The 13,936-nt window shown below is 38.1% G+C and overlaps 1 protein-coding gene across 6 annotated transcripts in view; it reads left to right on the top strand.

Moving 5' to 3' along the window:
• SGMS2 (sphingomyelin synthase 2) overlaps window positions 1-13,936 on the top strand; it is a 57,952-nt gene that overhangs the window by 32,675 nt on the left and 11,341 nt on the right. For 5 of the 6 annotated variants that reach the window (XM_032686487.1, XM_032686492.1, XM_032686489.1 and 2 more), the window contains 4 exons: window positions 7,156-7,797; window positions 8,535-8,652; window positions 10,289-10,442; window positions 13,645-13,811. In XM_032686487.1, the coding sequence (XP_032542378.1) occupies window positions 7,343-7,797; window positions 8,535-8,652; window positions 10,289-10,442; window positions 13,645-13,811 (894 nt within the window). In that variant the 5' untranslated portion in view covers window positions 7,156-7,342. Of the gene's footprint in view, window positions 1-2,979; window positions 3,120-7,155; window positions 7,798-8,534; window positions 8,653-10,288; window positions 10,443-13,644; window positions 13,812-13,936 lie in introns of those variants that run through there. The other variant, XM_032686490.1, reaches the window with a different exon arrangement.

The raw sequence follows: 13,936 nt of genomic DNA, 5'->3' as shown, positions 1-13,936 counted from the left end.
CAATTACTGTCCTCTCACCGTAAACTTTTAGGAAGAGGGGTTTTGCTGCAGGAAATATACTAGAATCTTCTCATAAACGTGACCCCTTATTTTTGGGTTGGCACCGCTGCTTTTTGGGAGTAGCATAGGGAAAAAATTTGACAGGCATTATCATCTTAATAATTACCCAAATATTTGTAGGATGTATTGCTGATAGATTTACAGAATATGTAATTTCCTCTTCTAGCTGCCTGATGGCTGATAAGCTGTAGCACAGTCACTTTAAAGCACACATTAGTCACTGTGGTTCCTCACCACCCTGTACTGAAAGTGGTGACTAATCTCTCAGTCTGACTTTCCATTAAGAAGTGCAAACTTTACCCTTGGTAACTAGGTGGAGGATTTCACAAAACAGCTAGAAGAGATGTGAGGCATCAGATGCGCTGCTAGGCTCTCAACAAATATTGACACCTTGCTCTCCATGAGAAGAATCTTGCTTTGGATGGTGCCTCTTCAATAATGTCTGTAAAGCTATAGCAGAATTAAAGTGATTAGCAGTGAGGTGCCAGCATGCTACATAAAAGCCTGATCCAGAGGTTTATTTTGGCACTCTGGCATTATTCTGCCTGATGAGACTGAGGTAGTACAGTAACTTCCACACTTTGTACAATGTTTATAATAGTCTTTTCTAACAAATAGAAAAAGGTCAGAAGCCCAATGGTTTTTGCAGTGTTACAGAATATGCAGTGATAGAGCACCTTTTTTACCTTTATTCAAAAGCAGCTGATTTGGAGTTTGTTTCACTTCGGGTTAGCAGGCTTTTCTGTGCAGATCTGAAATACTGAAACAGTCCCATTTTGAAGAGTATGGGTTGAGTAGGAAGAAGACTTATTCTCAATCTCGTATTTTGGAGTGGAGAAGGGAGTCTTTAGGCTGTTGGAAGAAGGTCAATATTTCTTTTGAAATTTTGAAATATTTCTGTTGCAAAGAGGTTTAGCAATGTGCATTAACAGTGATGGCAGCCAACACTCCCCTGAGCTGTATTTAATAGGAGCATAGCCGTTATTTACAGGGAACTGATTACTCCTCTCTGCTCAGTACTACTTAGCAGTATCTAGAATATTGTATCTCGTTTTGGGTCCTTGATCCAGGGAAAACATAAACTAGCAACAAGCCCAGCACAGGGACTGTCAGGGTGGTCGGGAGGCTGGAGCACAGGCCCTGTGAGGGAAGGCTGGAGGAGCCTCAGTTGCTTCAGCCTGAAGAGCAGGCCCAGAGGGACCTGACAGCGGCCCCTTCATATCTGCAAGGAGGCCACTGGGAACATTGGGACCAGGCTCTTCATAGTGGTGGGAAGAGGAGATACAAAGGCTGTAACTTGTAATAAGTAGATACAAAACCAGTAGATTTAATCATAAAAGCAAACAAAAACCCCCACAAAACAAGAAAAATAACCCTCTAGCTTTCACTGTGAGAACAACCTTGCAGTGGAACAGGCTGTCTGGGGAGGTTGTGAATCTTTGTAGGCATTAAAAGTACAGCTGGACTGAAGCCCTGAGGAACCTAATGTGAGTCATTGCTGATCCTGGCCAGAGGCCCAGAGACCTCCTGAGATTTCTTCCAACCTGAATTATTCTGTTCATTCTTCTGTTTCTACAGATGACTGACCATTCTCAAAGCCTTTGTTTTAGAAAACACTGTTAGTCTGCAAATAAACCGACTTTGTTTATGCCATATACATGTGGATTATTTCCAGAACAAGTTACCATAGCACTAAAAGATACCAAATATTTGCCATTTCACAGCTGTTGTGACCTTGGTTCTTAAAAGATAAGGTGATAACCACAAGGAAAAATCTAAGCCTGTCATGGTGTCAAGATTTGAAGTACCTTTAAAGGGCATCAGAGTCTTAATTACCAAATATGATCCTTTGGAGTCTGAGGACCAAACAGTTTAAGATTTTGAAGATGCCTTAATGCAATTAAAGCGAACTTACTCAGCAGTGTTCAAAATGACAAAAGAGCTCAAAGATTATTTTTTTTTTTTTCCTATGCTTCCTGAGGTAGTTGCTGGGGCCGGGTTGGATGGGGGTTTGAGCGCTCAGTCCAGTGGAAGGAGGGTTGGTACTAGATGATCTTTAAGGGCCCTTTCAGCCCAAACTATGAATATCAATATGGTGCTATGAGAGGGTTTTTTGTGCTTTTTGGGACATACTGTCTTAGAAACCTGCCATTGCTGTGGAACACACTGAATAACTGAATTGCTAGGAAAATGGAAACTAATTAGCTTTTTACTATTAAGAGTTATGAAGAAATAGAATTCCACAGGACTGATAAAGCTTGGTTTGCACAAATAGGTAAACTATAGCCTTGAAGCTTTTCTCCTCTGTTTAGGCAAGTATAGGAATTTAGTCCTTAAAAGACATCTGTTGGTACATTAGTAATCATAAATGAGAGAATTGCAAAATCCCTCTATGAGGTAGAGGGAGTAACTGCTCTATTTCTACTTCTGAAAAGGATTTTGTACAAGGTAAGTAGTTAATGCTTTTTATAAGAGTTAACATTTATTGCAAGTGATAATGTGATGATAATCTCAGTTCTGAGGGCATTTGAATGAATGGTACTTCTATGATACAGCTTTATCTTGCTTGTAACTCCTTAGCATCACATGAGCAAAAAATGTGTTGGCAGCTTATTATGGAATATAGATAAACTCGTGACTTTATCTAGATAAAGTCCACGTTTTTATATATTGTAAACATAATTGTACAGGTCAAAGATGAACATAGCTCTGAAAATATTTTTACTGTAGGGAAATAGAAATCATAAAGAAACCTCTTAAACTCAGTTCTGTTTCTTCATACCTGAATATACTTTACTCAGATCTGGTTTAACAATTGGTTATCTTTTGAGGGTTTTGGGTGGTGATGTGTGTTTGAGTTTTTTGTTTTGGTTTGTTGTTTTTTTTTGTTTTGTTTTGGGTTTGTCTTTTTCTCCCAGTGGTCTACATGCTGTGAGGTCTACATATGGCATGGAAGAAGGGATATGATAGAAATTAACTGAGACCTGGAATGCTTTCAGAAAGCATTCAGAAGTTAAAGAGAAACCCCTAAAAGCAAGTTTTTATTTGTTGCTGTCTAGGTAAGAGATGTGTCCTGACTTCTTTTTTAGTTCTAGTCCCATCGGTAGTTCTAAAAATTTAACTGAAGAAAATACAAGCTAGCTAACAGTTGTTTCCTAATAATTGTGATAAAATAAAAAAATACTCAAATGTTCTCTCATGTAACCTCAAATTGTACTTTATTTACAGCCCTTTTTTCTGCAGCTACCAAATACAAGAATATATTACAGCTGTATCAAATGTTGGAGCCAACCTTAACAAAGTGAATGAGGCTTAAAAACAGTGCTCCTTAGAAGTCTTTTGCATCTTGTATATGAAAGTGTAGCTTTTTTTAATGTCAGAATAGATCAATCTTACTGGTTTGGTTACTCTTGTTCCAATAATATTGGAACAGCAGGTTAAGAACTATTTATTTGGAAAGCCTGTGCAGATTGTGACTATTCAGTCCTTCATAAATTATGGAAATTAAAATATTTTGAGAAATGTTAATGTTTCAAATACTGTTTAAGAAAAACCAATATTCTGAGCTAACTATGTGAAAATGACCTTTATGTGGAAATCTGATGACTAACAAGCTAAATAAAACTCCTTGTTATTCTTGAGTTCTAGCATAAAGAGCCAAATGTAGACGTGCTTTCTTATGCTTGCCTAAAAGCTGTGCCCCCTGTCAGCTATTTTCCTTTGAATGACAAATGGGGATGCAGAAAACTAAGGGAGCTATCTACATGGTAGCAAGTAGGAGCTTAGGATAAAAAGTTAGGACCCTTGCTCTTTTAGCATTTTTTTCATTCGTAAGATTTTCTTTGAAATATGTTGTTCCTTGAGGCAATTACAGCTTCTGCTGTAAAACTGCTTGTTAAGAAGCTCTGCTTCTTGATGAGGTAACATCTATTTTTAGAAGGTATGGAAGTAGTTCCAAAAGCAAATTTGTTCTTAATACCTGGGTGTATCCTTTATCTGAATTTTATTTATTCTTTTGGCTTACTTGGCCAGTTTCATGTGAGTTTGAGACTTCACCAGTAGCTCTTCCATATTTTAGAGCAATTTGGTTTGATTTTCAAACCCTAGACATTGGCAAGATGGCCAGACCTAAGCTGCATGGTAACTGAAGAATTCTAGGGCCATCTCTTCTACTACACAGTTTATGGGCATCTCCTGGTTTTGATACGGGAATGTTTCAGGTTTGACAAAAGAATCAAATGGATATTTTACCTAAAGTAACATAAGGACAACATGAAGATAAAAGGAACACACCCCTTACTGGTGTGTGAATGGATATGTGAATTGGGGATGGGAACTTGGCAGAAAAACCTGTATATTTCTGGGGAGTTCCTCTCTCAGCCAGGAGCAGGGGATGATTAGGCTGTTGGTGCTCTTGTATGTCACTTCTTCTCTGGCCAGTCACACTGGGGGCAAGGGACCGAAAGCTTCAAGCAGAGTGGGTTTTGGCTTTTTCATCAAGAGAGTTGCTAATTTCTTTTATAATATAGGAAAAACAGGTTGAAAGTGTACTATAAAGGGAAGCACTTATATTCTTACCGATCACTGATCAGATGATATGTAGCACCTTGAACTACTCATGTAAACAAACTTGACCACAGTATGCACTCTGCTTGAAATAATCTTGATGAGTCAGAAGTGATAGATCAATATGCCTTACAATCCATTTAAAAGTACCAGGAAGGAACACAATTTTTTTCTGCAAGCTGTAGCTATAATTGCTTTGCTTAATAAGTTAATGAGTTTTTGTCAAAACATGAGTACCACCCTGCTTTTTAGGTTCTTAGGTTATTGTTCATCTGTACTTCAGATGCTTTTTGATCTTTAGGGCTTATGTGGATATCATTAAACATCTGAAAATAAAATCTTCTTTTTACTTATGTCGCTAATGGTGTTAGGTATTTTTTGGGAAGAGATGGAAATAACTAAGGTTACTACTTATTGTGATGCTCTCGGTAAATGCATAATTCTAATAATGTTTCAACTGCACAGGATATGAAACTTATTGAGTGTTGCTGATCTCTGCTAAATGTAATGTTGAGAAGTAGGGTATTGACTTACTGGTGAATGCTAGGTGGACACATTACAAAATGTAAGCAATTAAGTTGATTTTTTTTTTTTTAATATACTGTTGCTTAAGTGTTCTGTCATGTGCTTAACTTTAGTAGACAGAGGGAATAGAAGAGTGTGTTAAGAAAAGGACTTGAGAAAGCTAGCATGTTGTTCTACTACAGTTTTAAATAAGGCTGTTTCTTTTGCAGATGCTCTAAAAGAGTATTTTTAGTTGTAGGAAACATCAGAGAGGTCACTGCCTGGCTGCTGGGTTAAACATTCCCTGTTCTTAGACATGCAGAGCTCACAGCATGGTTGCTAAGAGGGGAAAAAAAGCATCCAAAATCATCACTTGTTTTCTTGGATGTTTGTTTGGGTGTGTTGTGTGTATAATTTTCACAGACTTGTTGATCAGGAATTTTGAAAAGGTCAACTAATGACAGTGGATTTCAGAAACACTGCAGAGGAGTAAATTTAGAAATGCTTCTTGGCTATTTTAGTATTATTTGTATGAATCTCACATATTTGGGATCTGACCTTCTACCCCTTTTCTCTAGCAGCGGTAAGAGCAGCAGCTAGGAAATCAGTGGTATTTGCATGCTGACCATGTTAAATGTCTTCTCTATTTGGAGGGATGAGGTGGGAGGGACCAAAGCACAATCACTTGACTTTCCAGGATGTTCTGGTTTTAGATTGTCCTTGCTATCAAGAGATCAGTTACTGGGCAGGTTTTTCCTAAACTAGTTGCTTTTTCTTAAGCCAAATCCTATGGTGTATGGTTAGGGAGACTGGCAGCTCTAGCTGTCATCATGATGACTTAATTGTACTTTAAGTATGGCAAACTGGCAGCCTGTGTTGGTGTGCAGAGACCTGAGGAGCCAGCAGTGCTGAACTTCTCCTAGAGGAACCACTAAAAAAAAAAGAGATAATTACAATGTGCTAGTAGATGGTAATACTACTTTTGTCATAGGAGCTGAATAGAGTAAGAAAAAATACGTACATCACAACAATGATGAGTAAGTGGTTTTACAGAAGTTGAAAGATGGAGAGAGTGGCCTTTATTTTGACTAGAGCAGTGTCAGTTGTGTAGAGCTGAACTGTGTTCTTTTCTCTCTGTAGAAAATGTTGCTATAGAACATATGCATTTACTGTGGTTTTTTTTTTTTTAGATCTAATGAGATTTTACTGAATTGACAAATGTAGCCTTAAATAAATCTTGTGCAATAATAAATCTTGCTATTTGTTTCTGTTTTAAAAAAATTGTCCAAATAGATTTAATTTTTTTCAAAGTAGCTAAAGAACAAACACAGATTCATTTGTGGTCTACTCTGCATATAGGGTACCATAACTAAGAATGTAATGCAGAGGTTTATTTCTCAGTTCTCTGAAGTTTCAGATGTTATTTAGTGGGTGTTACAGTAGCTATGTAAACATGGGTTTTACTTGGTTTAGTAAACTAATAAAATTTAATGGAGCTATCAATTGAGTAGATTTTCTAGATGAATCTAAATAACTTTATGCCTTACAAAATCAAAATCTGTGATGCCCTTCTGTTTTTTTGTCCTATCACCTGAACTTACAAGATTGTTTCATCTATATGGACAAACCATATTAATATGTGTAGCAACCCTATCGTCAAAACTGGGATATTTTGCATGGAATACCACTATGGAGTAAAATTCAATGTTGCTGCAAACATGGATTAGCCTTAATTCTGACAACTGATAAAACAAGTGCTGTCACGGTCATTCAAGTCTCTGGATCTTGTCCTTTAAAAAAAAAAGCCTAACTGGTTCTAGTTCTTAAACTGATAGGAGATTTATCAGGTTACTTGGTAGGAATGGGCTTGAATTATTTCATAGTGACCATCTACCTTTGCCTTTTGACTATATATGTAAGTAGACTTGGATGGAACTTAAATACTTAAAAATGCTTTTCCTAAGGATAATATTTTGTTCACTGTCACATTACTACTTCTGAAGGTCCATCTGTTTTGTTTTTCAGATGATTCGCCTCTAGAGGAGAGATTTGTCTTCATGATTTCCTTTGAAAGCACAATGGACACATTTTAGAGCTTTACAGAAATCAGAAATCATCTAGGAACAAGAACATTGGACTTTAAGGAATAACAGAGTTCAGAGAGCCCAGAAATTGGTCACTGATAAACCTGACTTCGCCCTACAGCTTGGAAATGAATACCATTGAGACGGCAAAGCTTGAAGAGCATATGGAGGGTCAAACAAATGACACTTCTAATGGCTACTCACGACCTACTCTTTCAGTCAGTGAAGAGAACAAAAATGGCACTAACAAACCAAAGGGCTTGTCTAATGGCTTGCGGAAAACAGCAAAGAAATATCCTGATTACATCCAGATTTCTATGCCTGCTGAGGCTAGGAACAAATTTCCTCTGGAGTGGTGGAAAACAGGCATTGCCTTTGTCTACGCTCTCTTCAACTTGATTCTAACAACTGTCATGATCACTGTGGTCCATGAGAGAGTACCTCCAAAAGAGCTAAGCCCTCCCTTGCCTGACAAATTTTTTGATTACATTGATCGTGTGAAATGGGCTTTTTCTGTATCAGAAATAAACGGAATGATACTGCTTGGATTATGGATATGCCAGTGGTTGTTTCTTAGATACAAGTAAGTTAGCTATATTTTTTTTCCCTGCTTTACGTTTTCAGAATGTTGCTTTTCATTGTTTGTTTTGGGTAGAAGGAATCTTATGTTAAAATCCTTAACAATATAGAAGAGGCCTGACAGGAAAGTGACAAAGGGGCGATTTATTTACAAAACCTTCCAGTCTCCATGCTGGATATCGAAACACATTACTGAATAATGTTTAGTTCTGAATTTCTGACACCTATGTTGTACTAGTCAAACTTATTTGAGATTGCACTTTTCAAAGTTTACTGACATGGGGATGTTTAAACAGAGGAAATTATGATGATGTAAAAAAATCTCATACAAATATGAGGAAGAACCCACTGTCCTCTATAGCTAGACTAGAAGCTTCTTCCTGTGTCTGCATTTCCTTAAACTATACATATATAAGTCAAGAATATGGTTATAATATGAGACTATGAAGAGAATATCACTGAGTTGAAGCAAACTGATCCTGACTGCACATGTAAGTTAGAGTGAGGCCACATTAAATACGTGGGAGCTCTGTGCTGTTAAGAGCTAGCAGGACTAAAACCTGAAGAAGGACTTTTTAGTATTTGATTTCGAGAAGTGTGTGGTGAAGAGCTGGGGATGGAGCTGCTATTTCATTCTAGGGATTTAGCTATCTAATAAAGCTAGAGCTACATAACTGTTGTATGTGTATTCTGCATGTAAACTTTATATTCAATCTTTTCCCCCCCTTCCTTTACTTTCAGGTCAATAGTGGGACGCAGGTTCTTTTTTATAATAGGAACTTTGTATCTGTACCGCTGTATTACTATGTATGTTACCACCTTACCTGTGCCTGGAATGCATTTTCAGTGTGCACCAAAGGTAAGAGCCTTTGCTCCCTAATTCTTGCCTGAGTCCTTATGGCTCCTTAGAGCAAATGGAAAGTAATGTTTCAGGTGTTTTTAAATAACACAAATTACTTTCAGCTGATGTCTTCAGAAACACAGGTAATGATAAACCAAAAGTTGTGTGATACAGAAAGAGCCTCAAGTTGTTGCAGTTAAGATGCTTTAATGAGAGTACCTCTGTTGAAATAGCACTGCTAGTCTGAGGCTCAAGCTAGTCATTCCTAATAATACAGCAATATTCTTTTCTTATGTAGTAGGATACCTAAGGTCAATATTGTAATTTATAGGCTTATATGCAAGCTTCTGTTGCTGAATCCCTTTAAAAACCAGTTATATGCTTTGTTCTTGTTTCTCACACTGTTTGGTCAAGAGCTATTGCAATACCTGAAATCAACTGCTTGTCTCTGCTTCCAACCTGCAAAATGTATAGAAATGTGACTAAAACAAGTTCAGCTGCTTAAATAAGCTGACACGTATAGAAACATGGATGTGCTAATATTTTTACAAAAACATTTAAAAAACTTTTTTGGCACTGTAGTTAAGTGATGACACAAAGGAGTTGTTATTGCCATTTTAGGCTGCCAATAAAAAGATGTAGACTTATGATTGCCTTGGAACAAACTGTGATGAAAGAAAAGTTTATGGGAGGGGATGAATTTGTCACCTCTTGAGTAGGATCTCATCAGTCTTGCAGTACAGCATCATATCTGTTCTCTTTCACATTGAAACAACTTTAGGCACATGAATCAGTTTCTGTTTGAAAACTTCTACATACCACTATTGTAAAGACATAATTGTTTTGTTCTAATAACTTGGGGAATGACTTTTTGTAGTAGCCTGTATTGAGGAGTGAGAAGAGGTAAGCAAAGGAAGACTTTAAATGTCTCTGCTGAAAGTGCATTTTGCTAGCATTAAACAAGGATGAATTACTTGAACTCTGAAAACAACTTGATAACTCTTCTGGATTTCTGTTTTGCTTTTTTTTTTTGTCTCGTGTGAATACTTTTATGGTTATGGAAAACTCAGTTATCCTTTTTTTTTCTAGAGTTAATTTTTAAGCAGCTAGGTGAAACTAAGTTTGCCTAGTATCTGTGAAAAATAAAAAGCTGATCCTAATGCATGTTTAAAAAACATACATCCTCTAAATATTATTAAGTCCTCACTGAGTTTGTTACCAAATTTAAGATTTACCAAGTTTGAGGCTTTTGCTCTGTGGAAACCTTGTTCGGTTTTGAACAGAATGACAGAAGTAGCATGCAAGGTTGTAGTGCTTTCGAATTGGTTTTATCCATTCTGTGGACTGCTGCCATGGCGTCTGACTTTACAAATTCTTAGTGTTTACCTTTTCAATATATTCTGCATCTCATTCTCATACAAGGCACATATTTCCAAATAGCCTGAGAAAGCATAGACGGAATGCTAATGTTATCAAACCAAGCTTTATCATCTGTCAGCTAGGATATGCATGCTTATTTGTTTAAGAATATGTGAGAGAAAGATAAAGAAAATGAAGATAATTATATCCTTTTCACATGTGTTTGGGCAAGAAGTTTACTCAAGTTGTGGTATATCTTAACCTTTACTTTGTGCTTTTGTTTCTGGTGTTCTAGTTGAATGGAGATTCTCAGGCAAAGGTTCAGAGAATCCTGCGACTGATTTCTGGTGGTGGCCTATCCATAACTGGATCACACATCCTGTGTGGAGACTTCCTGTTTAGTGGGCACACTGTGGTATTAACGCTGGTCTACCTGTTCATCAAAGAGTGTAAGTGTGTTTCAATGCCTTTGTTCTTCTGGGAAAACACGTGATAACGTGAATGTAAAACTACTGCCCTCCAGAAGTTACCTGTCAGTTGTACATAGACTGTATGTGTATGGGTTTGAAATACAAATCATGATTTTGACTGGAAATGGAACATGGGTGTAGTAAAATCATAGGTTAAGGTTGGAAGGGACTACTGGATGTCCTCTAGCCCAACCTCCTTGCTCAAGCAGGGTCATCTAGACTACATTGCAGAGGATTGCATCCACACAGTTCTTGAGTATCTTGAATATGGAGAGAGACTCCACAACCTCTCTGGGCAGCCTGTTCCACTGTGCAGTCACCTGTGTACTGGTGAAGTACAGAAGTTCTTCCCTGCATTCAGGGGGAACTTCCTGTGCATCAGTTCCTGCCTGTTGCTTCTTGTCCTAATGCTTGGCACCATCCTCTTGACACCCTCCCTTCAGATACTTACAGATATTCATCAGGCCCCCTCTCAAGCTTCTCTTCTTCAGTCTAAACAGGCCCATCTCCCCCAATTTTCCCTCCTAAGAGAGGTGCTCCAGTATCCCAGTCATCTTCCTAGCCCTCCACTGGACTTGCTCCACATCTGTCTTGTACTGGGGAGCCCAGAATTCCAAATGCAGCGAGTAAATTCCTAGGGTGAGTAAAGGGGCAGGATCGCCTCCCTTGACCTGTTGACAATGCTCTTCCTAATGCACCTCAGGATACCCCCTGCCCTTCTTGGCCACAAGGGAACACTGCTGGCTCATGGACAGCTTGTCCACCTGGACTCTCAGGTACTTCTCTGCAGAGCTTCCCAGCAGGTTGACCCCCAACCTATATGGTGCACCACATTCTTCCTTCCCAGGTGCAGGACCCTGCACTGGTCTTTGCTGAATTTCAAAAGGTTCTCCTCTGCCCATTCCCCAGTGTGTGAGATCCTGCTATGAAAGGCTGTGCAGCACTCTGGGGTATTGGCCACTCCTCCCAGCTTTGTTAGATCTATGTTAGACTTTAAGGAATTCTGTGGCTTGAACACAGCACTGTTGCACACTTATGCTACCTCTGGACGCAAAATTACTTTTCTCACCTCTGCTGTACAGTATTTACTGCAAACAGTGAAAAGTTGGTTTGTGCTCTTTGGATGTCTTCTGCTAGAGTCTCCTGCATAATGCTTCTTGTAGTTAATAAGTATTTGGCAAGCTCACAGAAGATAGTTATGGCTTCTCTATTGGTGCAGCCAGTTGAAGTGTTGGAGAACTGAGCACCAACTTCCAAATCTGATATGTGGTAAGCAGTGCTTCTGTCCCGAGAACTTGGCTGCTCCTGAGTGTGTAGTGGGGAGTTCCCTTTTCAGTTCACATATTTGGAATTGGATTCTTCTCTCCTACTGTTGTATTCCAAACTATGCAAATGCTATCTTGGCTCATGGGAATATAGTTCTTACCAAAACAAAAATAAGACTAGCCAGCATTAGTTGGATGCCTTCCTTTTATTAAAATGTTGAGGGAATGAGGTGTTGTAGTGCTACATTCTGCCTTAACCAAAAACCTCAATATAAAAAAGCCTGTTTAATATGATAAACTCTGGATCTACAGATGTGAGACATTCTTCTTCGAACAGTGATTTAAGATGCTGATTACAGTCCGATTTTTAGGCCTAGGTCTTTCTTGTAAAGTGAACATTACTGGGGGAATGACATATGTCAAAATTACCAGATCAGTATAAGGAAAATAACCTAATAATAGATCTATTTTTTGCCTTGTTATGTGTATGTTATATTGCATCTTAATGCTGTTTGCATACTTACTTTTAGTACCAGGAAAGATGCAGACAACCCAGTAGTTCCTGGACTAGTTTCATTCCTGTACTTAGATCATAAAGGGTTGGAGAAACTGTATCATAAAAATTCTTGTAATAAGCCCTTTGACTGCTGCCTAATTGTTAGGCATATATTTCAGGGGAGTTATGCTCTATAAATGAGAAATGCATAATTTCCTTTTTCTGCCTCCTATGCAATTAGCAAAATGCTATCTGAACAAGGGCATAAGCCCTATAATTGTTCTGAATTAGAAACTGCTTATGGTATTCTTCTCTGCTATTTTGATAACATATCTTCGGTGTAAGATGCATTTTGAGGATTTTATTATTTCTCACTTAGTGGAGTTTTTGCTCTGTTCTTCCTTTCATACACTGCCACTTTTTCACTTATTCCTCTGCAGTCCACCTTTTATACCAGAATAGCTATATTTTTAGCTTTGATATGTCTGTCTTGCTTTGTGGTACTTCCATCAACTTCTTGAGATTACTTGGCTTCTTATCTTTCTTTTTTTTAATTATTATTATTATCTTGCACAGACCTCTCAAACTACTATGGGGTAAGCTTGTTGAGATCAGTAACTTTTCTGCTGGTATTGTGTGAAAGTCAAGGCTGACCATTGCCCCACAAGGCAAGGGGTGCCAAAACCTCCCACTGTGAGTGAAATGAAGCCAGTTATACTGTCAGAAGTTATAAATGGTCATTGGGACACCCGAGGCATTTTTCAATGGGGAAAGAAGAGCAGGGGAACTTTTCCGCTGAAGTGGGTTAAATGTGTTTTGAAGAACAGCTTCACTCTCATTTGTTAAATCTTTCATTAAAGGGTATAAATTCACATACTGTCCTTCCCTGTACAGAGTATTCTGTTTCACAGAACTGAGGCTTCATGCAAAGCATTTAAAAACTAAGAATTAAAATAAGAGTGTCTTTTCCTGTTTAATCTATGATCTCTGCTCAGGTTGTATCAATTCTAGGCACTTAAGTTTACTTGAGCATAGACTGTAAGAAAAGCAGAGATTCAAGTGAAAAAACAAAGTATATGTTTTGCCTCAATTCTGTCTATTCCTCTGCACCCCATATCCTAGAAGTGACTTATCTGGAAAACTTAATTTGACTAGAAGATGGGTGGTATATAACTGCAGGCTGTATAACTGCAGGCTCATCTTGGGATCCTTTTACAAAGTAAGAACACACCTCAGTAAACTTGTATAATCCTTTAGTCGTGTTTTCTCTGTCAAACCCCCTGTCAAAGCAGGGGTTTTGTTATGTTTTAACATTTAGTAACCTTAAATCACTTTTATCTTTTCTCCTTCTTTTTGTGGATTGCTATAATAATAAATGTCTTTTTTGTGTGTTTTCTCCTGTCACCTCCCTGTTTCACAGATTCACCACGTCATTTCTGGTGGTATCACTTGATCTGCTGGCTAATGAGTGCTGCTGGTATCATTTGTATCCTTGTTGCTCATGAACACTATACTGTAGACGTCATCATTGCTTATTATATCACCACACGGCTCTTTTGGTGGTACCACTCAATGGCTAATGAAAAGGTGAGTGGCAAATACCTTTAGAATCAATGTTAGCCTGCATTTGTTTGCCCAAAGGTCTAAGTTAGTTTTTAATTTCTAAATAAAAATAGAGGTTCCATATTGAAGTTTAAACAGAATGGGCAAGG

Source organism: Chiroxiphia lanceolata, chromosome 4, assembly GCF_009829145.1.
Source record: "Chiroxiphia lanceolata isolate bChiLan1 chromosome 4, bChiLan1.pri, whole genome shotgun sequence".
Classification (NCBI taxonomy): Eukaryota; Metazoa; Chordata; class Aves; order Passeriformes; family Pipridae; genus Chiroxiphia; species Chiroxiphia lanceolata.
This window is presented reverse-complemented; position numbering and strand designations above follow the sequence as displayed.